This window comes from Heptranchias perlo, chromosome 8 (genome assembly GCF_035084215.1).
Source record: "Heptranchias perlo isolate sHepPer1 chromosome 8, sHepPer1.hap1, whole genome shotgun sequence".
In the NCBI taxonomy this organism is placed as follows: Eukaryota; Metazoa; Chordata; class Chondrichthyes; order Hexanchiformes; family Hexanchidae; genus Heptranchias; species Heptranchias perlo.
Genome location: NC_090332.1, coordinates 71,807,334 through 71,833,778, shown reverse-complemented (window position 1 = coordinate 71,833,778; position 26,445 = coordinate 71,807,334). Strand labels below are relative to the sequence as shown.

Below are 26,445 nucleotides of genomic sequence, written 5' to 3'. Positions count from 1 at the left end.
CCCCAATATCTTGACGACGATCCCGTAAGTTGCAAACAAGCAAGTAAACACACACTGCCTGCAGTCTCAACTGCTTTCACATATTTCAGCCAGACATTCATGACACAAAATAACTTGCATTTATAATTTATATAAAGATATCGATCTATTAACAGATTTCTTGTTAATGAGATAATCTCATTGAAATAGATAAGATTCTGAGGGGGCTTGACAAGGTAGAGGCTAAGAGGTTGTTTTTCCTGGCTGGAGAGTCTAGAACTAGAGGGCATAGTCGCAGGATAAGGGGTCGGCCATTTAAGACTGAGATGAGGAAGCATTTTTTCACTCGGGGTTGTGAATCTTTGGAATTCTCTACCCGAGAGGGTTGTGAATGCTGAGTTGTTGAGTATATTCAAGGCTAAGATAGATAAATTTTTGGACTCTAGCGGAATCAAGGGGTATGGGGATGGGACAGGAAAGTGGAGTTGAAGTTGAAGATCAGCCATGATCTGATTGAATGGCGGAGCAGGCTCTAGAGGCCGTATGGCCTACTCTTGCTCCTACTTTTTATGTTCTTTAAAAATAAGCCAGCAAAAATTTCTCAATTTGTGACAATCTCAAGTCTTTGACAGGGTTCGATTATCTTGTTTTCGGCCAAAGGTATTCATGACTACTTACCTCTCAACTAGTTTTATCTGTGCTGCTCTTAATGGTTCATTCTCTGACTTTTTCATCAATTTATGGGTTCCTGATGGCCCAGTCCTCTCTGCCACTCTATTCCTTCACTGCTCTTTCCATCATTATCCAATCCTATTTGCATTTGTTAGATTTCATGCCCTCGGTGCACATAACCTTCATTCCTCACAGTAGAATGGTTGAATCCCAACTCTTGATCTGCTTCCTGTCCTTCAGTGAGGCAGTGAAAATCTAATTTCTTTCAAATCCTCAAACACAGTCTATTTATCTCAAATGCTTCAGAAGCCCAACTAACATTTACATTTGATCTTGATCTTTCTTCCGTCATCTGTTGACATTTTTGTTTTTGCACTAACTCTCTGCTGTGATCTCAAGTTGTACTCCCACGTCTCTTCCAGTGGTAAAGCTGCCTCCTGAAGATTTGGTTTTCTATTTCAAGCTTTTTTTTAACCTTTAGTATCTCTTAAAGCCTAAGTCTGTCCAGATTTTGAATACTGCTTCTCTCTCTAGGGAAACCCCTGTAGCACACTCTTATGCTTAAAAACAGAATATAAGCAAAGGCTTGTCTGACAGGCTGCCTATCATTCAATTCCAGCCACCGACTATTCCCACTATCTACATCTGTATTTCTGTCATAATCTTTTTCCTACTTTATCAGGAATACTATGGTTATTGCTGCACTTAATTTTTGCCTGTACCTCTGAAACTCCCAAGTATGTCTTCCGACATGTTCTCCAGCTTCCTTCATCCTGATTTTGTTGAAATGCAAATTCATTGCACCATCTCCTACTGCAGCTTATTATTAGCCAGGACAGGGGAACTGAAACTCCCGATGTCCCTCAGCCTTCCCTTTATTCTACAGGCTTTAAAACCTAAGTTTGGCATTATCTAACCACCGCTTCTTAACATATTTTCTCTTCTACTCTTCAACCTTTGTCCTGTTCTACTTAATTTAAAAAAAAATATGATGTGGAGATGCCGGTGATGGACTGGGGTTGACAATTGTAAACAATTTTACAACACCAAGTTATAGTCCAGCAATTTTATTTTAAATTCACAAGCTTTCGGAGGCTTCCTCCTTCGTCAGGTGAACGATGTGAACGATGTTTCACATCGTTCACCTGACGAAGGAGGAAGCCTCCGAAAGCTTGTGAATTTAAAATAAAATTGCTGGACTATAACTTGGTGTTGTAAAATTGTTTACAATTAAAAAAAATAGGAAGAACTTGTATTTATATAGCGCCTTTCCTGACCCCAGGATGTCCCAAAGCGCTTCACAGCCAATGAAGTACATTTTTTTTAGTATAGTCACTGTTGTAATGTAGGAAAGGTGGCAGCCAATTTCAACACAGCAAGGCTCCTCAAACATCAATGTGACAATTTAAAATGGTCCCCTAAATTTTATTACCTTTTTTATTGAGAGTTCCTAATTCTACTTTCGTTGTAGAATCTGCCTACAATGTTTAAATTGACCTTGCGCAAGAAACTTTTGCCCAGAATGACTGTTACAATAACCTCAGTATTGGGAGGTTTTAGTGGTTGCATAATTTGCTTCTGTTTCTGTGTACATGATGAAAACAGATCTCTTTGACTACCGAATGCACTATTTTGCAAAAAATGTGCACCATCTCTATTTCATCCATTAAAGAAATGTTCATTTCAAATGCTAAATAGTCACAATCCATGGAAGAGTTTTTCTCCTTTGATGCCATTTTTCTCCCTTCCTCTCTCAAAGGCATTGACACCTATTCAAGTATTTAGTACATCGATTAAGTGGCCATTCTCTCATCAGAGTGTGTTGGCAAGCTAAGCAGTCACGTATAGGAACATCACAATTATGCTCGATCACAACTTCACCCACCACGTACCCATGCGTGCTTTTCAGAAGGATCACTGGATAGTGATCAGGAGCAGAAATCCCTGCTGTTCAGCTGCTGTCTTGGTTAAGATCAACCAACTCAACACCCACAAACCTGGGATCTTCCTGTCTGTATGCCTCAACTACATGTTAGCTTTACAAACTGGGCTGTTGGAAGAGCCTCTTCATAGTATAGACATAATTATATCTACCGTTTCTAGCATTTGTGTGATAGTAGGTTGCTGTTTGGCCACTCCTGGACCCACCAGAAAGCAATGAGATTACAAAGCCAAAACCAGAAAGCAGCTATGATAGTTACTAGTTTGGGACTGGTAATACTGCGTGTACAAGATTAGAGTGGCAGCTGCAGCCGGAGGGTGTCAGGCCGCCAAATCGAGTGATAGCGGCAGGAGGTTAGCGAGCAGCAGTGGCGGAGGAGGGGGTGGGTGAGTGAATGAGTGAGTGTCCATTCAAAATTTCTGAGCAGAACCATGATAAGTATCAAAACTGCTCGCCAAACACTGGACTAATCAGTCAGTGGTTATTAGCAATGTTTTGGAAGCTGTATTTATATTTTGTTCAATAACTTACTCGTTGATGTCTTGTGTCACAAACAAAACAAAATAAAAGTTGTGCTTCGCTACCTGTAACTGCCTTTCTCACCCACGTAGCTTTCTGTGTCCTGTCTGTGTCTTTCTTTCTTTCTATCTCTCTTTATTTCTTCTTATTCTTTCATCAGAGCCCATTGCCTGAAGTCTGCTAGTACAGGCTGCGGCAAATACTCGGTATATCCAAAGGTTGAGATTTACAATCAATTATAAGTAGTCACAGCTACAGCTCAAGTGGACAACCTGTTTTTTTTTTTGGCCTTCAATCTGATTTATACTACCTGAGACTCTTGCATTAGGTCTAGAGCACAGAAACAGGCCTTTCGGCCCAACTGGCCTATGCCGGCATTTATGCTCCACACGAGCCTCCTCCCACCCTACTTCATCTAGCCCTTTCAACATATCCTTCTATTCCTTTCTCTCTCGTGTGCTTATCTAGGTTCCCCTTAAATGCATCTATACTATTTGCCTCAATTACTCCTTGTGGTAGTGTGTTCCACGTTCTTATCGCTTTTTGGGTAAAGAAGTTTCTCCTGAATTCCTTATTTGATTTATTAGTGACTGTCTTATATTTATGACCTCTAGTTTTGGACTCCCCGACAAGTGGATACATTTTCTCTTTGTCTGCCCTATCAAACCCTTTCATTATCTTAAAAACCTCTATCAGGTCACCCCTTAGCCTTCTCTTTTCTAGAGAAAAGAGCTCCAGCCTGTTTAGTCTTTCCTGATAAGTATATCCTCTCAGTTTTGGGATCATCCTTGTGAATCTTTTTTGTACCTTCAACAATGCCTTTATATTATAACACGGAGACCAGAACTGTGCACAGTTCTCCAACTGTGAATCGAGATTCTATTCAAGTTTAACATAATTTCTCTGCTTTTCAATTCTACCCCTCTAGAAATATGAATCCTATTGCTTGTTTTGCCTTTTTATGGCCTTATTAACCTGCGGCGCTGCTTTTAGTGATTTGTGTGTTTGTACCCCAAGATCCCTTTGCTCCTCTACCGCGTTTAAACTCTCATTATCCAAGCAACATGTGGCCTCCTTATTCTTCCAACCAAAATGCACCACCTCACACTTATCTATATTGAAATTTATTTGCAAATTACACGCCCATTCTGCAAGTTTATTAAAGTCTTCTTGCATTTTGCCGCATTCTTCTTTTGTGTTAACTACACTCCCCAACTTGGTGTCATCCGCAAATTTTGAAATTGTACATCCGATTCCCGAGTCCAAGTCGTTAATATAAATTGTGAACAACAGTAGTCCCAGCACCATTCCTTGTGGAACACCACTTCCCAACAGTCTGAGTAGCTACCCTTAACCCCTACTCTCTCTCTTCTGTTTTGTAGCCAGCTTGCTATCAATTCTGCTACGTGTCCCCTGACTCCACATGCTCGGACCTTAATCATGAATCTACAATATGGTACCTTATCGAAGGCCTTTTGAAAATCCAGATATATTACATCTACTGCATTACCCTTGTCTACTCTTTCTGACACCTTTACAATGTCAGGAACAGCTTCTTAACACAAAGTTGTGTGATCTACACTTGAGTGATTTTCCACGTAGGGTAGTGGAGTTGCAAATCTGAGATTCATTGAAGAGGCAATTAGATGACGTGGTATGTAAATTTTTTAAAATTCTGGATAGATGAGCTAAGATGGACTGAATGACCTTCCACATCAGTATCTATCTCATGAATCTGATCAACCAGTAGTGGTCCTGCAGAGAGTTTGCTTCCCAATCGGTAAGGAGGGACTAGGCCTCAACTCTGGATCTCATTTGGTGGTCACAGCAGGACAGTGTACTACTGGACAGTCTCCTGTACGAAACTTGATGGCAGTAGGAGGCACCAGCCTGATGGGATCAACAAGGCAGCTGAGCTCTGGAAAAATGGACAATCGAGCAGTTCACTTGGTGCAACAATTGATTAGAGCTGAGGCATTAAAGCAAGCTCAAGAACACTTCCAGTGCATTGTCTGGGGAAAATAGCATGTGTGTTCTGTGTCATGCCAACAAACGAGGGGAACAGGAGATACTTGTTCACTATCCTTTGTCAAGATATGATCCCACTGATACATTTTTGTTAGCATGATATTGGGCTCGATTTTCGCACCCCTGAACGGGTGCGTTCACGGCGGGAGGGCTGCGAAAATCAGGGGTTTCCGAGGCGGGTTCGGAGCCCGGCTCCACCCCGGTCACTTCCGGATTCCCCAGTGACGCGCTGACAGTTGACCTTCATTGGAAAATTCATCTGGAGGTAATTCAAATGTTTTGGGGAGCTCGGGGCGTGCAGAGACAGATCTATTTGCCTCTCTGGACAATCATCGACTCCTGTGTTTCTGCTCAGCGATAGACCCTGTGGCAGTCTGGAACCTTGATGGTCTCTCCTCTCCCTGGACTCAAAGATGTATGAATCCTCAGTTACTCTGATCCCACAGGTAGATAAAAAAGATGTGATATGAGCGAAAGTTAACCCCCTTATTGGCCCCACAAACCATGGTTCTTGGGCATGGTGGTAATGAGCCAGGGCAGGAAATATAACTCTGAAATTCATAGAGAGCAATCGTAGAGGAGAACAAGCCCTCCCCAAGTCGAACTAACAACTTCAATAAAAATGGAAATCCCAGAGTTCATTTACATTAGTTTAGCATTAGCATGAAGTACTTGACCTGAATTTGGAACAAAATATAGTTAGTCATGCTCTGCTTCACTGTGGTATCAGTTTAGGCCTGGACTCTAGATTCAGGTTGCATTTATACTCTTAACTGCAAAGTGAAACTGTTCCACACTGAGGCTACAGTTTTAGTATCAGTGCACTCTCAGGTTAAAAAGGCTCAAAGCAAACAAATCCCTGGGGATAGATGGTATTTATCCCAGAGTACTGAGAGACCAGATTTGTGAGGCATTGACAGCTGCTATAAGGGAGTCAGTGAACACTAGGGAGGTGCCTCTAGTTTGGAAACAGGCTGACATGCTGTTCCTTTTCAGAAAGGATGTCAAAACAGCCGCATGCAGCTATAGAACCATTAGTCTTCCTTCAGTCCTGGTAAAATAATGGAATCGATAATTAGGAGGAAATTTGAGAATGGCAGCAGCTCGCATTGAGGAAGTAACATCCCAAGTAGACAGTGAAATTATGCACCCAGACTTCCAAAAAGCGTTTAATAGAAAGGCTACTCATTAAGCTCAAAGTGGTGGGGACTCCGGGCAAATCTTGGGCATGGATAATAAATTAGCTGAAGGAAAAAAGCAGCGGGTACTAGTTAGAGGAGTTATGTTGTGGGGACTTGAGTGCTCCTTTGATTTGTGTCAGGACCCCTATTGTACCTGCTGTTTATTCAATGACTTGGATTCAGAAACGCAATGCAAATATTTCAGATTTGTAGATGATACCTAACTAGAAGGGGCATTTGAATCTGAGAAGGCAGCTCAGGAACTGCAAAATGTAAGTGGCCGGAACAATTTAATTTGGGCAAGTGTAAAGTACTACATAGAAAGAAAAAAAAATGGGTGACCTAAGTACACTATGAATGGTGTTACAATAGTTGAGGGTGAAGTTAAGCGATTTAGGGTCTTGGACTCTGTGCATATCACATCCAGCCTCTGTGGAGGGGGAAATTAAGCAAATGGAATGCTGAACTGTATGGCCGAAACAATACAATACAGTACAAGTCAGAGAAAGTCATGCTCAAAATAGTATATTGCTTTGGTCAGACCATAGATTTAGGGTTCTCTTCTGGTAACCAAGACACAAGGAGACTTTCAAGCCCTGGGGAGCAGTTCAGCCAAGAGCCAATTTGTTGATTCAGTCTTCATTGGACTGAATTGAGGGTAAAACTTGGGTTTTTCAGCCTTGAAAGGAGGCGACTGACATGAACTTGTATGATAGCAGACGGTGTGGAAATGGTAAGTTCAGAAAATTACTTCAGGCTAAACCATCAGAGAAGAGCACTGGTTCAAACTAGTGAAAAGCAAATTTAGGACTGATGCCAGAAAGAAGTAGTTCACAGAGTGATCAAAATATGGAATGGACTTCTGGGTGGAATAGTGAAGGCAAAAGCCTGGAATCATTTATGAAACAATTTCATGCTGTAATGAGGGGTGGAGGGTCTAAGATGGATGAGCTAAGATAGATCCTTCCTCATCAGGTTTTATTTTGTGATTCCATGTATCTATTCAACACTGGTTTAAAACTTAGTTCTATTTGGGTTCATGTGATTTCAATCTGATGGCCCACTTGTGTTTGGATTGTTAAAACATTGCCCATTGTCCTATTTTAAGTAAGGTGGTTCCTAATTGGGGCCTTAATTTAGTACTTTGCACTAATGAACCTTGACTGTGAGCTTGAGGTTCTTACATGGTAAACGGTACTTCTGACATGCCAGAGTTAGTGAACTGGAAGCCCTGACTCTGGATTAGCTGTCTTTGATTAGGCATTATGACAGAGTGGTCTTTAGGACTCATCTGGGGTTTTTAACTTGAGATCACTTTGCACTCTCATTTGAATCAAGAAATTGTCCCATTGTTGCATTCTCAGCAAAGTCAGAACTGACACTTTGGCCTAGATATTGGTGGGGAGGGAGGAGGGAGCAGGGGCACATGTCAGCAGCCGGGAAATACCGGGAGGTGGAGGTCCTGCCGAATTTAACGGCAGGAGCTGAGTAGAATTTTTTTACTCAATTTCCTGCCCGGCGACGGCCAGATTGAGGGGCTGGCTGGGTGGCTGCCAGGCAGGAAAGCCTGTGGTACAAGGCAGCAGCTGGGGATGGTCTCAGGCATTTGAGAAGATTGGGGTGGGGGGGGTGTTCGGACGGAGGGAGGGAGAGATCGCGGGGGAGGGATGGGGAGGGGGGAATGGGGAGAGAGATCTCGATAGAAGGTTTGCTTGTGGGGGTGGGAGGAAGCACTCCTGCTCCTCCAGGCCCATAAGCAGTGCTGGAAAAGCACTTGCCTGCTGAATCTCGCCTCCCATTCGCTGCCGGGTTAAATTCAAATGGCTGCCAAAATCTGAGGAACACAGTCTCATTTAAATATTAATATCACTGACTGGCCTCTCCAGAGCGGGTTACTCAGACGTCCCCAATCCCGCCGCGGTAAAACCAGAAATAGGCATGTTCGCGGCGGGTTAGGGTAGGGTTTCATACTTTTAGCAATTTACCCTCCCCCCACACACACACCCCCCGCCCCCGGCCCCCAAGGGCGGGGTTAAAATTCCCCCCTTTATTTCCACTATGGAGATGCTTAAGCTTCAGAACAATGTGCCTTGCAAAAACAATTTAGAAACTCCACAGTATTTGTTTCCTCCAACGCAAGGATCCAAGGCAAACCAGTAACTAAGCAGCAGATAGCATTTGAGTGCAACCTGTCGTACAAGCAGTTACATAGTTACATCGAATCTACAGCACAGAAACTGGCTATTCGACCCAACTTGTCTATGCCGGCATTTGTGCTCCACACGAGCCTCCTCCCAACCATCTTCATCTAACACTATCATGATACCCTTCTATTCCTTTCTCCCTCATATGCTTATCCAGCTTCCCCTTAAATACATCTATGCTATTTACCTCAACTACTTGTAGCGCGTTCCACATTCTTACTACTCTTTGGGTAAAGTAGTTTCTCCTGAATTCCCTATTGGATTTATTAGTGACTATCTTATATTTATGACCTCTAGTTTTGGACACCCCCACAAGTGGAAACATTTTCTCTACGTTTGCCCTATCAAACTTATCTTAAAGACCTCAATCAGGTCACCCCTCAGCCTTCTCTCTCCTAGAGAAAAGGGCCCCAGCCTGTTCAGCCTTTCCTGATAAGTATATCCTCACAGTTCTGGTATCATCCTTGTGAATCTTTTTTTGCACCTTCTCCAAAGTCTCTATTTCCTTTTTATAATATGGAGACCAGAACTGTGATCAGTGCTCCAAGTTTGGTCTAACCGAGGTTCTATGAAAATTTAACATCTCTGCTTTTCAATTTTATCCCTCTAGGAAGAACCCCAGAGTTTGGGTGGCTTTTTTAATGGCCTTATTATCCTGCGTCACTACTTTAATGATTTGTGCATCTGTACCCCTAGATCTCTTTGCTCCCCTACCCCATTTAGACTCCAAGTATAATCCAAGTCGTATGTCACCTCCTCATTCTTCCTACCAAAATGCACCACTTCACATTTATCTATATTGAAATTAATTTGCCAATTACATGGCCATTCATATTAATGTCTTCCTTAATTTGGCGCATTCTTCCTTTGTTTTAACTACAACTCCCAATTTGGTGTCGTCCGCAAATTTTGAAAGTGTACTTCAGATTCCCGAGTCCAAATCATCAGTGTAAATTTTGAACAACAGTGGTCCCAGCACCAATCCCTGTGGAACACCACTTCCCACCTTTTGCCAGTCTGAATAGCTACCCTTAACTCCACTCTCTGTTTTCTGTTCTGTAGCCAACTTACTATCCATTCTGCTACGTGACACCTGACTCTACATGCAAGCTTAAGGGTCATTCTGCCTATTACATAGTTGCTTCCATGGCATCTTCTAGATAATACTTGGTGACATAGGTTCTCTTTAAGATCAAATTGATCTTAAAATCAACATTTTTAAAATTCTGTTTTAGTCTGTGGACATTTTTTAAAAAGCCAGTGTTAGAGTATCAAAACCTAGTCTGCACAGAAAGTTGTACTTCCATGATCGGCTATGAAAATTAGTTATGGTAACTGCTGTTTTAGGTCTTTTTTTCTCCAATTGAGATGAATTAATCTGAACAGTGCTGTACTGCAACATAACAGTAAATACTTGCATTGTGTGTTATTTGTGACTGAAATATAAAAACAAATTGTTTAGTATGACACCACTTTTTTTACTACTGAGAGCGTCATTGTGCTTTTTTTCCTCTTGCGTTTAGTGCATATGAATTCAAAACTGCATAATTTTTATGGTGTTTACTGTGTGAAATTAAAATAAGCCCCTCTTTCCTGTTTTAAAACTTCAAGGAGTCTACTAAAATCAGTAGAAGAGGAACTGCATCAACGGTAATTTTCCTTTGTTGCCTTTTGTAAAATAAAATCTTCCTTTTGCTTTTTTATTTATTTATATATATAGTGACCTAAAGATTTGCTCCAGTGCTTGTCAAATTGATTTTGTATAAGTCTAATTTTCTTAGACTACAGCTACCTTTAGATGAATAAAAAACATAGCATACAATGATGAGCTCCATATAGAGCAAGCCCTAAAGGTAGTGCATGCCAGAGTTCTTTCACTTTAGCTGAAATGATTCCACTGAAATCCACTGAGCCATAAGTACCTTGTTCATCTCCTTAGGGGGCACGTGGCACATTTAGATGATGATGGTGATGATGATGAATCTGAACAGTAAGTCTTTTCTTGTTCTAGTTTATAGTTGAATTTGGTTTTACTTTGAATGCAAGGAAGAGTCTAATTCAGAATAATCTCCATTAAATTCTGCATGACATTCTAAAATATTTTTTCAGCAAAGTACACTTAACCTATCTAAACCAAAGCAACCTTTTATGGCTCATTGCCATCCTGCTTGGCTACCTTTTTCTTTACTTTTGGTCATGTGGTACATTTACTGTATTGCCATTCAAAACACACTCATTACTTTGTAAGATTTCTTTTTGCTGTATTGCTTTATATAGTTATTGTAACCTCTGCACCCTCTTGATAGCTGAATTAGCTTGGCAGATTTTTCATATGTAAAATGCAGCTCCAAATTCAGTTTTCAAAACTTCTAGAATGCATGTGCTATGTGGATGAAAGTAAGTGAGTCAAAAACATGATAAAGCGTGTCTCAGGTTGCCAGTATCGCCATTACATTATTTGAAAGGAATTTAATGGGTTAGGGAATTCCTGTAGTTCAATTTGGGAGACAAGGGCTCAGATCCCATCCATTAATACCTGGGCAATAAAATTTTTTGACAAAAAAGTAATATTGGTCACTGATGCAAAATTGTCTTGTATGTCACTGATAATCTGAAATGCTGGCTTTCAATAACTGTATTAGGTAAACCATCCTGGTTGCAATAATATGATGAACAAAACAGAAACTAGAATTACTTAGCATGATACAGATGTAACTCAGTTTCAAAGGTTATTTGGTTTGTGGTAGGCAGTGGAGTAGACCAGATTAGCTGCACTGTTTCATTGCTATGTTATAATTGGAGTCCATATGGAGTGAAGTGATAAACTGCAATCTAAGTGAACTCTGAGGAAGATTTAATCCATCACTGCCCTTTAACTAGTGATCCAAGTTGGATTTAGGTTCAAGATTGCAGATACAGGCTTCCCCTCTAGATGTTGTATGTTCAAAGTGGTTTATAACATTGAAATCTGGTTCTCAGTTGTCCTGTGACTTGTTCTGGATTTAGCAACAAATGGGTGGTCTCTACTTGGATTGCAGCAGGGAAGGAGACTGCTTTTTACGTAGCATTGTAGCTGGCCTGCAATGGTGTCTGTTGCTAGAGTGTTTAGTACTGATGTATGCTAGAAAAAGGAATACTTCATCCTCTTCTTTTGAATAAGCACCAGGAGAATGTAGTTTGTTTGACTAATAGATAACATATTAGAAATATGCCACGAGCTCGGCATCACTGAGGAACTAATTTAGTAAACTACTTCTGTCAGGAAAAAATGAAAGCCCTTTTTTTTCAAAAGTAGGTATCCACAAAATGCATTTTGTTGGTTGATACATGCACAAGTGAGGAAAGTCACTTGATAGAAATATGAGGTGGGGGGGGTGCTTGTATAAAATTGGCTTAGAAGACAATTATTTTTGGACGTGTCCAGAAAAATCTTGCTTGATTAAAATTTCAGCACAGGTAGTGGAGGGGCAGGTATTTCATGTGTGAGATAAGCAAGTGTAGGACAGAATTTAGCATGAGCTAGAGTGTATCATTTGGTGTGACTGCAGTCAGTCACTTATTCGTTGGAATGGGGATTTCACTGTCTAGTTCTATCAGGAGTCGAGCTTAGCATAGGAACTTTTGATAGAGACTAATTCTCAGTTGCACAAAAGACCCCAGATTGTTTTAGCCATTTGAGGTGTAAGGTGTATGAACTATTGCATATAATGCCAGGTATCACTCACTTAGCTTTTGTTTTATTTTGAATTTGTAGCTCAACAATGAAACCCAGGGTGCCACCGCCTCTTCCACCCAAGGTAAGTTGGCAACAATCTTGTACACCAATATTTTATATCACAATCTAATTATACAATGTATGGTACTTCTAGAATGGCTGGAAGTCATATTAGTGGCCATGCAGTCAGTTGCGGTCTAGCAGCTAGATGTATGGTGAGTGGGTTACAAAACAAAACCAAATAATAAATACTGCATCATTGGCACTAATAAATTATTTGGTTCTTTTAATACAATTTACCTAAATACGTGCATTTTTTTAAAAATGGCCTTTGTGTTCCCATATTTGATAGGAATTAAAAGATTTAATCTCCTGAAGCCTTTCTGGGCTGATAGCTGCCTTATGCAAATGTGGGTCTAAAGAATATAGTTTTGTTGGCATCCTGTAAGGGATGGATACATACTTAAGAACACTTTTAAGTATTCCTGAGAAAGTTGTTGTTATGTGGTAGCACAGAAATAAATGCGTATCCTGCACCAGGATTATATGGCCTAAAGCAATGTGTCAGAATTGATTAAACTTAGTGGAAAGCAGAGCTTGCAGGATCAACAGAGCACGGAGCTCTCTTAACCAGTGCCATGCTGTAATACTCGTACAATTGCACTCAGTAGAAATGTTCAATTCACTTTTCATAGAGAATTGTAATTTGAATTGTATAAATTTTCTGACTACTTATAAATTATTACTGCTACAAAGACAAAAATAGTGATTGTTAATCAAGTTTTTGACTTGAAAGCAAGACTAGATTCCATTAATTGTCAGTGAGAAAAGAACACAAAACGCTAATGTACAATGTGTGCAATCATTGGCTTCTAAAACCTGTAATAGAACTACTCCTGACTGTTTTGATGTGTTATGTATGTTTCTACCAAATTAATTCTGCAGCAGGAGAATGTAAGGGGGTTGTTATTCTAGGTATAACTGCTGATTTTTTTTTTAAGAAATCCAAAGGTTTTTTGTTTGGTGGGGTGGAGGGAGTAAAAATACTGAGGGAAAGTCTAACGGTGCTCATTTTAAACGTGCTGATTTTGTACCTTTTGTAATAGGGACTAATACCTATGTTTTAATGAGCTATGTATGCATTAATATAGCAACCCCATAGATAATAGAATGTCTTAAGATGCTTTGCACAGGGGGAGGAGAGGAGGATTCTGGGTAGCAGATGAGGGGGACTGGGAAGCATGGTAGAAGCAGGATGTTTTTAAGAGGCTTTTGAAGTAATTGATAGCGTTAGCAAGGCAAAGTGGTTTTGGGAAAGGATTCTGAAAGATTGGCCTATGGTGGAAAAGTGGAAGGCATGGGCAGGGATATACGACTGGAGAAGATTACTCAAAGTGGTGCCAGCCTGTAGAGGGATTTGAAGATGAGCTTGAAGCCGATAGTTCGGCAGACAAGGAGCCAATGGAGCTTGGCAAGGATAGCGGTAGTGGGTGTTCAGGACTTTGTATATGAGTTGGATTCTAGACCAACTGAAGTTTGGGAAGGTTAGTGAGGGGCGCAATGGAAAAGTCAGTCCATAAAGTGGTGATAGTGCAGATTAGGGTTTTTTGGCAGCAGAGGGAGAGAAGTAGGGTGCAAGTAGGCAATGTTCCTGAAATAGAAAATTGCAGTTGTTGGGTAACTGGATTTGGAGTAAAAAAGGTGAGCTCTTGGTCAAGTGGAATGCTGAGGTTGCACATGCTGAGTGAACAGCAGGGGAGGCTGATGGAGCTAGAGCCAGAACCATGTAATTGCTGGCAGGAATTGAAAAGGATTACTTTCATTTTGCCAACATTGAGCTGAAGGTCATAAGAAAATAAGAAATAGGAGCAGGAGTAGGTTATACGGCCCCTCGAGCCTGCTCTGCCATTCAATAAGATCATCCACCTCAACTCCACTTTCCCGCCTGATCCCCGTATCCCTTGATTTCCCTTAGGGTCCAAAAATCTATCGATCTCAATCTTGAATATACTCAAAGACTGGGCATCCACAACTCTCTGGGTAGAGAATTCCAAAGGTTCACAACCCTCTGAGTGAAGAAATTTCTCCTCATCTCAGTCCTAAATGGCCAACCCTTTATCGTGAGACTATGCCCCCAAGTTCTAGACTCTCCAGCCAGGGGAAACAGCCTCTCAGCATCTACCCTGTCAAGCCCTCTCAGAATCTTATATGTTTCAATGCGATCACCTCTCACTCTTCTAAACTCCAGAGAGTATAGGTCCATTCTACTCAATTTGACTTGATAACCTGAGAGGTTGCCCATTAGGATAGTACCTCAAGACTGTAATCTTAAATTGAAAGGAAAGTGTATTGTCCAAATTCCAAAATAGTTGGAACCTGAGGTTGGTGAAAGCTGAAGTTGTGGGGTTGGGAAAAGCACTAATAAAAACTGGGGGAACCAATTAAAAAAGCAGCCCTGAATACTGCCTAATGATGAGCTGCACATTTAATATTTTGCATGTTTTCATGGATGCTACACCACCCATTATAAATGGATATGCAGCATGGCATGTGTTAGAATTGTCCCCTCCACTTTTTTTATTTTGTTCTTTGTATACTTCAACTGGAGACAAAATGTAAAAGCATTAAATGGGCAATGCTGTCCTCTAGTGGTATATTGGCGCCAAAATCAAGGCTTGTACAAGCCACTTCAAGTTGGTTGAAGACAGCAAAAGATTAAAATTGTTAATTTCTTATTTAGTTTTAAGGAGGTAAATTATGAGTTCTTGAATCTTTTCTGCTTTTCCACATGTTCTCTCCTTGTTGTCTGCTCCTCTCCTGAAGACACTGAGTTATGATTGATGCAGTTCTACAGGCACATTAGCTCTCTGGTATCTTGGCCAAAAGAATATCTTTCACATGAGTCTAGACAGTGAGTACCGGCCCAATCCTGTCCCCTCCTGATATACTCCCATAAACACACATACTAGTACTCTTGCTCTCGTGTGCACTTGCTTTTTCTGCATGTGCAATTGTGCTCTCGCACATTCTGTCTCTATGCATTCTCTAGTGCAGCTATTCACTCTCTCCGTGCATGCTCACCCTCTATCATGCTCGTGCGTATGCTTTAATTTGCACATGTGCACTCTCTCTCTCCACATGTACTCACACTCACTCTCTGTCTCCGTGTGCTGTCTTGCACGCACTCTTTTACACACTCCACACTGGTTCACTCTTGCACGCGGTCTCGCACTTTATTTTTCTCTCTCGCAGTTGCACGTGCTCTCTCTGTCTCTCATTCGCTCACTTTTCTGTCACACTTCCCATGTCTGCCACTTACTTCCTCACATTCTTCCCTGCTCTCCATGTCTAGGCTGTCATTCCTCCCTCGCTTGCTCTCACTCACTTTATAGCACAATATTTAAATAAAATTTACTGATTTTAGATGGTTTTGTTGAACCATAAATGATATTGATGAATCATACAGCAATGCAGCAAACGATGCATTTTGCTTACTTGATACTTAAATTCAGTTCCCGAAACACCCGGGTAATCTCTGGAATTATGCCAAAAAACATTAAATGGGCAGTCAGGAATAGGATGCTGGTTGTCTTTTTTTTTCCTCCTCCTCCTCCTCTTCTGGGATACTGAGACCAGTCTTAGCTGAGATCAGCTGATTAAGCGCAGACCAAAACTCGGGACCTTCTGGTCTCTGTGGCTCAGTTCTACAAAAGATGGTGAATTGTAGAGTCTTTGAATCTTTGTAGAACACACACGTTCTTAGCTGGCATGGTTTTAAAAAAAGTTATCAAATGTAATTGGCTCAAAACATTCAGTGGGCTCAAGCTGATTTTTTTTCAGACACCTTTTGCCTTCCATGTTGAGTCCGTGAGTAGTGATGGAGCTGATTTACGTCTAGTATTAATAACTAGTAAATGTAGCAATAAGTTCACCAGTAAATTCACAACTCCTAATTACTTTAATGAAATAACCAATTACTTATCAGAAAACTCTTCGGACTTATCAGTAACTGTGCAGACATTTTGGAGTCTGTATCTGTACTTGCTTTGCTCGAGCTATGATTCTTGTGCGCCCAGCATTGCCCACCAGCTTTCAACAACTGAAAGAAAAATCAGCAAGTATGTGTAAAAATAGCACGTCAGCAGAATATCACCAGGGTTGTAGTAATGGGATGAATCTGAAACATTCAAAAATTCCTGGGGCAAATATGTGATTTTCATAATGTTTTTCTTTTATTATATTCAGCCAAAGTCAATCTACATACCACAAGAAAGTAATTATCCTGAAGAGGAGAATCAAGGAACCATTAAGAGATGTCCGTCTGACAGCCCTGCACGACCAAGCACACAAGTGCCACCAAGACCTCCCCCTCCCCGGTTACCTCCCACCAGCAGTTATATCAGGAACAGTGTCCTAGGTAATGACAATGAGGATAACGAGAGCTTGAGTGACACGGAAGAGTATACAGGAGCCTTTAAACAGTTCAAGAGATGGCTGGAAGACTCACATGATAGGGCTGGTGAGAGTAAGGCATTTCCAATTATCAGCTCCCTGCAAAGTAGTGAGAATAAAGCCAGCTGTTCACCTTCATGTAACACAACTAGATACAGCTGAAATATTTTATTTTGAGCCTAGCATCCATCTTCCTTCCCATCATATCTGGAATCTTTCTTTCTTTTGCTAAAATCATGGACACATAATTTGGTATTGCTGGAATAACCCCACAACTTGTTTCTTCATTCAATAATAATAGCATTTTAAGCAACATACCACTTTAAGAATTTCAGTATTGAGGGACCAGTCCTCCTTTTCACTTAATTTAAATTGGAGTATAGTGGCCTAAATTTTCTATGTTTCACTTTTCCCCTTTTTTTTCTCTCCTCCTGTCCTGAGGCTGCTGACTGGTGCTGGGCTATGGTTTTACAGGTGCCAAGGGCTCCCCATTATGTCATCCAAGTGGCCATTCTTCATGTGTGAGTCTAGACTGTGAATGCTAGGTCGTCGAAGTGCGCGTATGTATATGTTGGATGAGGACTGATTAGGCTTGGGTTTATAACACTTACCACTCACTGAGACTCGCACATGAATACAAAGACAACAAAGTGCATTTATATAGCACCTTCAACATAGAAAAATGTCCCAAGGTGCTTCAGAGAAGCATAATCAGACAAAATCGAGACCGAGCCAAAGAAGGAGATATTGGGAGGGGTGACTAAAAGCTTGCTTGAAGAGGTGAATTTTAAGGAGGGTCTTAAAGGAGGAGAGAGAGGTGGAGAGGTTTAGGAAGGGAATTCTAGATGTAGGGCCTAGAAGGCATGGCAACCAATAGTGGGGCAAAGGGTGTAGGGGTGCACAAGAGGCCCGAGTTGGAGGAATGGAGAGTTCTGGGAGGGTTGTCGGTCTGGAGAAGGTTACAGAGATGGGGAGGGCCAGGAGCCAGTGTAGGTCAGCGAGCACAGGGGTGGTGGCTGAGTAGGACTTAATAATGGTCACTTGGGCGAGGTACAGGAGGACGACTAGTGCTCATGCAGCCCTACACCATCAAGGAGTCAATTCCTTTAGGAGTGGAGTGGAGGAAAAAATCAGCAAGAAAACAAATTTAACTTTTTTGAAAGAAAATTTTCTAAACACATTTTGTGGGTTCATGAGCTGTGTCATAAACATTAATTCAAAGAGACACGTTTCTTTTCAACATTTAAAATCAAAAGATGTTTAAAGTGGTGGTTTCTCCTTCCCTCTGTCTTTATAAGTTTATATTTGGCTGTTGGAAGAGTTGTCCTTTTGAATTTAATTTTGATGTACCTAAATTTTTTTATCCTTTAAAATGTTGTTGCCACATGTTATTTGCTGTTGGTCACAATCTTACATCTGACCACAACTGCAGTGACCACTGATTTGTCTAATTCTGAATTGAAGATATTGATTTTGGGAACAGGGCACTGCCCCTTCTGCTTCCAGTCATTCTGCTTTACTCTCTTTGACTAGTTGACATTATGCAGTTGCTGTTGATGGTGAATATGTTCTGGGTACTGCTTAGCTGTCTCTGACTATTTGCTTCTGTTTGTTGTGCGATGAGAATGTTTTGCCAAATGTTCTACTGAATTAATAAATCAGTACCATACAGCTGACTGCTGTGGCACTCTACAGTGGCATTGGGCCACAAATCCTGATCAGGAAAAGAAGTGGTACACCAGAATACCCAGTGAGCTAAGAACTGAAGCAGTATACTGGACTGTTCCTGCTCACCTTAACCACTAACAGCAGCCTCAGCTTTGGCATTAGTACTGGAACATAAATGAGGCTGTATAATAATGTGGCTGCTGGAAGAATTGCCTCGGAAAGTGATATTTCAAAGCTTCTTCAGCGGCAGCAATACGCATCCAGGAAGGTAAATGGTTAACGGCATTGCTTGTCATAGGACACTTTTTTTAAGGCCGCATGTGAGCTTAAAGGCTCAGCGTGCCTATACAGGCCAGCGATGTCGTTTTCTATTTTGACCAGGAGTTAATGATCTCGTATTGCTTAGAAGTTAGTGGTTTCAAGTGTCAGGACGCACAATTTGTCAATATGTTCATGATTACTGAAAATATGTACTTTTCTGTTCAGGAAATGGAGTGAACTCCACACAGGTAAATGGTGAGAAAGACAGCACTCCTCAGCAACAGTATGAAAACAGAAGTAGTTATCCACCGGGGCTTCCTCCAAGGAAAGAAAAGAAGGACCTCCCTGTGAGCATTCCATTTGCTTTGCAAAGTCCGTCGTGGTCGGTTATATACAGTAGTTAAAGGGTTTACCGTTTTCAAGCCTTGTAAATGTACTTCTATTATTGCAGTATATCCTTTCTTGTGTTTCCATGTCAATGAGAGAATAAAAGGAAAATCATCTAGTTTTGGGGCAGGATGACTTTTACACGTACACCACTGTTCCAACTAGGGAAAGCCAGCACGGATTTGTTAAAGGCAAATCGTGTTTAACTAGCTTGATAGAGTTTTCTGATGAGGTAACAGAGAGGGTGGATGAGGGCAATGCGGTTGATGTGGTGTATATGGACTTTCAAAAGGTGTTTGATAAAGTGCCGCATAATAAGCTTGTCATCAAGATTGAAGCCCATGGAATAAAGGGGGCAGTAGCATCATGGATCCAAAATTGGCTAAGTAACAGAAAGCAGAGAGTAGTGGTGAACGGTTGTTTTTCAGATTGGAGGGAGGTGTACAGTGGTGCTCCCCAGCGGTCGGTACTAGGACCACTGCTTTTTTTGATATATATTAATGACTTGGACTTGGGTGTACTGGGCACAATTTCCAAATTTGCAGATGACACAAAACTTGGAAGAGTAGTGAACAGTGTAGACTTCAAGAGGATATAGACAGGCTGGTGGAATGGGCAGACATGTGGCAGATGAAATTTAACGCAGAAAAATGCGAAGTGTTACATTTTAGTTGGAAGAACGAGGAGAGGCAATATAAACTAGAGAGCACAATTCTAAAAGGGGTACAGGAACAGAGAAATCTGGTGCTATATGTGCACAAATCGTTGAAAGTGGCAGGGCAGGTTGAGAAAGCAGTTAAAAAAAACATACGGGATCCTGGGCTTTATAAATCGAGGCATAGAGTACAAAAGCAAAGAAGTCATGATGAACCTTTATAAAACACTGTTCTGGGCACCGCACTTTAGGAAAGATGTGAAGGCCTTAGAGGGGGTGCAGAAAAGATTTACTAGAATAATTCCAAGGATGAGGAACTTTAGTTACATGGATAGACTGGAGAAGCTGGGGTTGTTCTCCTTGGAACAGAGAAAGTTGAGAGGAGATTTGATAGAGGTATTGAAAATCATGACGGGGCTAGCCAGAATAGATATAGAGAAACTGTTCCCATTGGCGGAAGGGTCAAGAATCAGAGGACATAGATTGAAGGTGATTGGCAAAGACCAAAGGTGACATGAGGAAAAACCTTTTTATGCAGCGAGTGGTTAGGATCTGGAATGCACTGCCAGGACGGGTGGTGGAGGCAACTGTGGCTTTCAAAAGGGAACTGGATAAGTACTTGAAAGGAAAAATATTGCAGGGCTACGGAGATAGGGCGGGAGAGTGGGACTCGCCGGTTTGCCCCTGCATAGAGCTGGCACGGATTCGATGGGCCGAATGGCCTCCTTCCATGTTGTAACCTTTCTATGATTCTTTCTATGATCTATTTTCAAATGGAAAAGAATGTGTGTGTGTATGTAAATATATATATATATATATATATAATTTATCTGTATCTGCTCGATGACTAATTAACCAATGAGTCCCTGCCCCCACCTCCTGCTAAATGTTATTAAGGCTACAAATGAAAGTTTCGTGTCCTCCTGTGAAACTTTTAGAATTCGGTGTTGTGTTGTAGAGGCTATTTCCGTGAAAGTTGCATACTATGGTTAGAAATTTTCCTCCTTTATACATTCCTTTTTTCAGGCTTCACAGTTGATTCCTATCACCAGTTATTTCTGTTGTGATTAGCTGACTCAGGAAGGGTGTTTTTCCATGGGGTGAAGCTTTTGCTGTGTCTCACACCTAAGAGGTAGCATTCAACTACTGCAAAATACTCCCATCCAGTGTGAAAGGCTGCACAGTCTGTTCGTGGACTGTAAACTTGCCCAGTAAAGATAGGCAAGTCTTGCCGATCAGTTGAGGTTGGGATTCACACTCAGGCCCTTTTGACTTAGAGTATCATACTGTACTGCTGAAGCTATTGGCCTTAAATTTTATAGCTGAGTTGATGATATAGTCAATCAGTTAGTGAAAATAATAACAACCTGCCTAAAAAGGAAAAAGGGAGATACACTGAGAAATTCCTTGTGCTAAATGATGCTTAGGATAAATTAGTAGCTTTGATAGGTCAAGGCAGCTGGCTTTGTAGTACTTAAGATGAAAAGCTTTTTTTAAGGCTCAAGTGATGAAACTTGAATCAAATTTTAGCTTTAGGTTCCCTTTTCTGTCTGTAAACGTGAAATTATGGATGGTTGGGAGAGAGCCATTTATCATGTGACCGTGAACCACAACAAACCTTAAATGATTCATTGATGTCCTTTGAATTTTGGCCTTTTACTTATTCTGCACTCATTTTAATTGTATGTATAGTATGTATTAGGGGCAGTGGCAGTTGAAAGTCATGCCAAAATTGCATTGATTGAAAGCTGAGTGGCAATGGTGATATTGCAGAACAAAACTATCAATTCTCAGGAGGATGGAATGTATAGCATCATTGACAAGGATTTTAAAAGGCTATAATTCAAACAAGAGGTTAATGGCACCTTGTAGCACTGGACTGAAGCTCAAATAATGTATGAACATCCATAGAACTCAGATTAAATTGCAGCCTGAAGCTTACTTCCAGCTATTTGTCAAAGTTAGTTGTTTGCCAGCTAATGAACACTTCTGCAACATGGAAATATCAATAAATCTGATTGGGGCTGGAAATAAATGGCATCACATGAAAGATTGTATGATACTACTACTTATCAGCACCAATTATAAATTCTTGATATTTAATGGAATCATTTTGTAGTTTGGAGTAGAGGTTCCTAAGTTTTTGCTAAGTTGCCCTTTAAAGATTCACTTTTGATGAGCGCCCCCCATAATAACCAATTACTGTGCACCAGAAGCAGCTCTGTTTGGTCCACCATCCACTTCTAGAAATCAGCGGGAATTCAAACATCTATGCTGAGATTGCCCTAAGAGAGGCTGCATCAGTTTATATGTTTTCTTTGAATTAAAATTTTTTGCCAAGTTTCTTTAAAGTGTAAAGAAATTCAGACTTTTGATGCAACCTCTCATAGCAAGAGAAGGTACATTGGTGGCTCTCCTTCTCAACCAGCCTGTCTGCCTCATGCCTATTACCCAACATCCTATATCCTTGTCGTGGCTGCGTGCCCCCCCCCCCCTCCACTTTGGGTACCTCCTGGCTTTGAGGAAATTATCACGATTATTGAAACCATGGTGCAATTTCTTTTGCATTACCCATCAGGTCATAGTATTTCTAAACAATTTGCCCAGAAAAGGAGTGACTGGAGGAGTGGAGAGAAAGACTAGCTTACATTGAAGGCACTCGTCTGCATTTGATTAAATGTGTCTTAAAAGAATAATCCAGAGGAAGGCCTAACAACAGCCTTATCCTCGAATATTTGTGTGAAACATAGCTCCCTCTGGGATGCTAGGTGCTGGGAATTGAGGTTTAAGTGGCCCAACCTTGATCAGTCATTGCAGTGTTTTTAGTTGGATATCTTTTAGGTATGAATATTCAAGAGTTCATTAGTATGGACTTATCCCTCAGTATTAATAAAATTGAACTTGATTGTAAAATGGCTGATTCTTAAAATTTAAAAAGAAGAAAAAAACGAGAATCCTGAAAATCTGTCGTAAAAATAAAAAATGTTGGAAATACATAGCTGTTCTGTCAGCATCTAAAAAGAGACAAAGTAGGTTGACATGAAAGGTGACAGATTGTTCTGAGGAAATGTCTGCACCCAGAATGTTAACCTACTTTTTCTTAGGTGTCAGCTTTGGCTCAGTGGTAGCTATCACCTCTGAGTCAGAAGATCGTTGGTTCAACCCCTACTTTAGCGAATAAGCATATAATCTAGGCTGACACTTCGGAGGTTCCATCTTTCAGATAAGACATTAACCGAGGCCCTGTCTGCCCTTTCAGGTGGACGTAAAAGATCCTATGGCGCTATTCGAAGAAGGGCAGGGGAGTTCTCCCAGTGTCCTGGTCAATATTTATCCCTCAACCAACACGACCATCAAAAACAGTTCAATTGGTCATTTATCTCAAAGTTATTTATGTGACCTTGCTGTGCGCAAAAAGTACTTCATTGACTATGAAGTGCTTTGGGATGTCCTGAGGTCGTGAAAAGCACTATATAAATGCAAGACCTTTTGTTTGTACTTTTGTTCTCGGATGCTGAGTATTTCCTAACACTTTGTTTTTATTACTGATTCCTAGGGTTAGCAATTTAATATAGTGAATATTAAAACCATGTCAGCATTTTATGTAGTGATACTAAAGTACTGACAAAACACATCTCTTTGGCTATAAGTTCATTTCTGTGCCCTTATCTCAGCTTGCACTTTCCTGCTTCCTCTCCCCAACCTTTGACTAGCTTTCTTTGATTAATGGGTTGTCTTCTCCCAGATAAGATGATTTCCTTTGACGACATTGGAAGCTTGCCAGACTTCCTTGCATCACAAAGTACTCTACATTTCTTTGTGTCAATGGAACTCTAGCTTGCCTGGGGGAATACTGGCTGCGAGCAAAGAAAACTAGAGGGAACGAGAGAGCACAAATTGAAGGACATGATAAGTACCCTAGGTTCAGAAATGCTCTCGCCGTCGGAGAAACCTGAATCAGTGATATGCATGATTTGCAATGTAACTTTTGGGCAGTGGATTTCTATAACACTGTTCTTCATGTTGCTGTGATCAGCTTACAGAAGGTGCCTTGCAAGGTAGGATTGGTCCTACCACTTTCTCCTGAATTAACAAGCTGATCTGTTGAATATTAGTTGCAGCTAAATCTGAGCATCACACCTGGGTTACCCATAAATCTGCACTTTGCAGTAAAACCATTGTAAGAAAATGTTCACTGCAGAATTATAATGAAAAGTTTGTCATTCTGATGAATTTCTAATAGATTATCTTTGTCAGAAAATAACTTTATAATTCAGCTTAATCCTGACATTTGTTTTTATATTTTTGCTTTCTCTTCCCTCCCCTTACAGAAACCTATTAGCAATGGTCTTCCTCCAACCCCAAAAGTGCATGTGAGTATTTTATAATTTTGAAGCATAAATCAGTGGATTGTTTTCTATTAAAGTAGATTCCATCATTTTTTTTACTAGATAGCTGAAATAAGTTTTGAGAAATCTCCCCAAAGTAGAATTCACTGAATACATTATTAACTCTAGTTATTAACGCTCTTTATTTTTGACCTCCAGAAATTTTCTCTGCTTATTACATTATTCTCAAATGTTTTGGTTTAGAATACTGAGACTTAATAGTTTTAGAATTGCTTGGTCTAGTGCTTAATGTGGAAAGATAGTCATTTTAATACAAATACTCCTCCATCTCTAGCTATAAAAATGTTTGTACGTGTAAGTCTTTAATCTGGTGTATCTGTCAAATTCAGACATCGCGCATCATTACAGATGCAAAAGAATCTGTTTGTAAGAAAAGCACATAAGAAAAAGAAAGCTAGTTATTTCCTGTTGGTTTTTATGATCCTGGGGTGGAACCAGCGATTCATAAACAACTGTCAATCTCCATAGCAACAATTACCCTCTGACCTCAGGATGTGCCAATTCTGCCTTAAAGGAATAGTCCACTTAAGTAAAGCTTCACCTTAATAGCAGCATAATAAGTTATGTGCAACATGCTCCAGTTCTCATAAGGCTGTGTATTCTCTGATTCACCAAGAACAATGCCACAGGAGATCAACTAGTGTGTATAATCTTGTATCTAGTGGAATGCACTGCCTGAAAGGGTGGTGGAAGCTGATTCAATGGTAACCTTCAAAAGGGAATTGAAAAGGAAAAAATTGCAGGGCTATGGGGAAAGAGCAGGGGACTGGGACTAATTGGATCGCTCTTTCAAAGAACCGACACAGGCATGATGGGTCGAATGGCCTCCTTTTTGCTGTATGTTTCTTGTTTGCATTTCCTGTCACATTTTGGTGCTGCATGGAAATTACAATGTAAAAACAAGCCCTTCGGTCCAACCAGTCCATGTTTGTGTTTATCCTCCACACATGTTCCCATATCCTTTTATTCCCCTTTTCTTGAATCAACTATTTTTCAGAGAAAGGCTCCATGAGATACAACAGATATAATATGACTAGTGCTGATGACAAAAGTAATGAGGTGACTCATTTTATGTGTGCTTGTATACATAGTGCGAAAATGGGAAATTGTTCCATATCATGTGTTTCAAAGGAATGGGTGTCTCTGTGATTTTAGTCGAGTTGAAAATGCAACCCACTGATAGTATGTGGAGTTTAATTGGTGAATTACTTATATCAATTAGACCATTTCCAACATTCAACAACAATGGGATTACATTGTATCACTCGTACAGATGTCTGTCACAGTTGCACTAAATTAGTTTCAGATTCGTAAAACAAGTTGAAAATGTACATAAAGTTCCAATGAAAAACTATTAAGGAAATACGAAAAGAAACAATCAACAGCTGACCAGTTTCACGCTACTCTCGCTCTCACCTAGTCTAAATTTAGTCTGAAAATTTACTTGTGCCCTTTTTGTTTGTTTTTAACCAATGTGTTTCAATGTTTAACAACTAACAGTACGTACAATTGTAAACAATTTTACAACACCAAGTTATAGTCCAGCAATTTTATTTTAAATTCACGGACTATAACTTGGTGTTGTAAAATTGTTTACAATTGTCAACCCCAGTCCATCACCGGCATCTCCACAGTACGTACAATATGAGATTATAGATGGATAAAACTAACACATGGGCCACAATGTGTGATACCACATTAAACGTGTCTGTTACGCACTCTGGTCCATTCATTGTTCTAGGTGTTACATGACACCAGAACCCATGTGGCATCCTCTCGTGTCTCAGATTCTATTGCAAACAGCCATACTGGGTGCTATTGATTTATCTGACTAACATTCCATGGGTGCTAATTTGCATCCCAACTCCTTGTCCTTCTCTTTCATCCTACTTCCCCAATTTTTCCCCTTCTTCTGAAGGCAGAAAATCATGCTGTTGTATGGTTTCAAAGGCATTGGTAGCCCTCTATTGACTTTGACTCATGTAGTCATTCTTCATGTCTGAGCCCAGCCAGCCACTGTCAGCAAGTTAATAGACTATGGAGGGGATATTACAGCAAAAGCCAACCCTGCCCTTGCTTAATGGTTACATGTGGACTTTTGAGTAATGGTCACAGGGTTGGAATCAGGAGCAGAATTCCTGATTGGGTCATTTGTGTTTCCCTAGCTCAGAAAACACTCAGATTAATTGTAGTGCCCCACCATGGCCCCAGCTGAGATCAATTAACTTTACACACAGGATCGAACCTGGGGCTTTCCTGGTCCAAGTAGCTCAGTGTCACACCAGGTGGTGGTCCATTTATCTGCTGAATTGTTGGGGGCCCACCACCTCAAATTATAACTGCTTTGATTTTTCATGCAACTTTCACTGCATG

At 40.6% G+C, this 26,445-nt stretch overlaps 1 protein-coding gene across 5 annotated transcripts in view; it reads left to right on the top strand.

The window, feature by feature from the left end:
• LOC137324685 (mitogen-activated protein kinase kinase kinase kinase 3) overlaps positions 1-26,445 on the top strand; it is a 233,859-nt gene that overhangs the window by 170,862 nt on the left and 36,552 nt on the right. For 4 of the 5 annotated variants that reach the window (XM_067989274.1, XM_067989275.1, XM_067989271.1 and 1 more), the window contains 6 exons: positions 10,137-10,175; positions 10,465-10,515; positions 12,280-12,322; positions 16,486-16,657; positions 18,847-18,968; positions 23,995-24,036. In XM_067989274.1, the coding sequence (XP_067845375.1) occupies positions 10,137-10,175; positions 10,465-10,515; positions 12,280-12,322; positions 16,486-16,657; positions 18,847-18,968; positions 23,995-24,036 (469 nt within the window). The remainder of the gene's footprint in view (positions 1-10,136; positions 10,176-10,464; positions 10,516-12,279; positions 12,323-16,485; positions 16,658-18,846; positions 18,969-23,994; positions 24,037-26,445) is intronic. The other variant, XM_067989272.1, reaches the window with a different exon arrangement.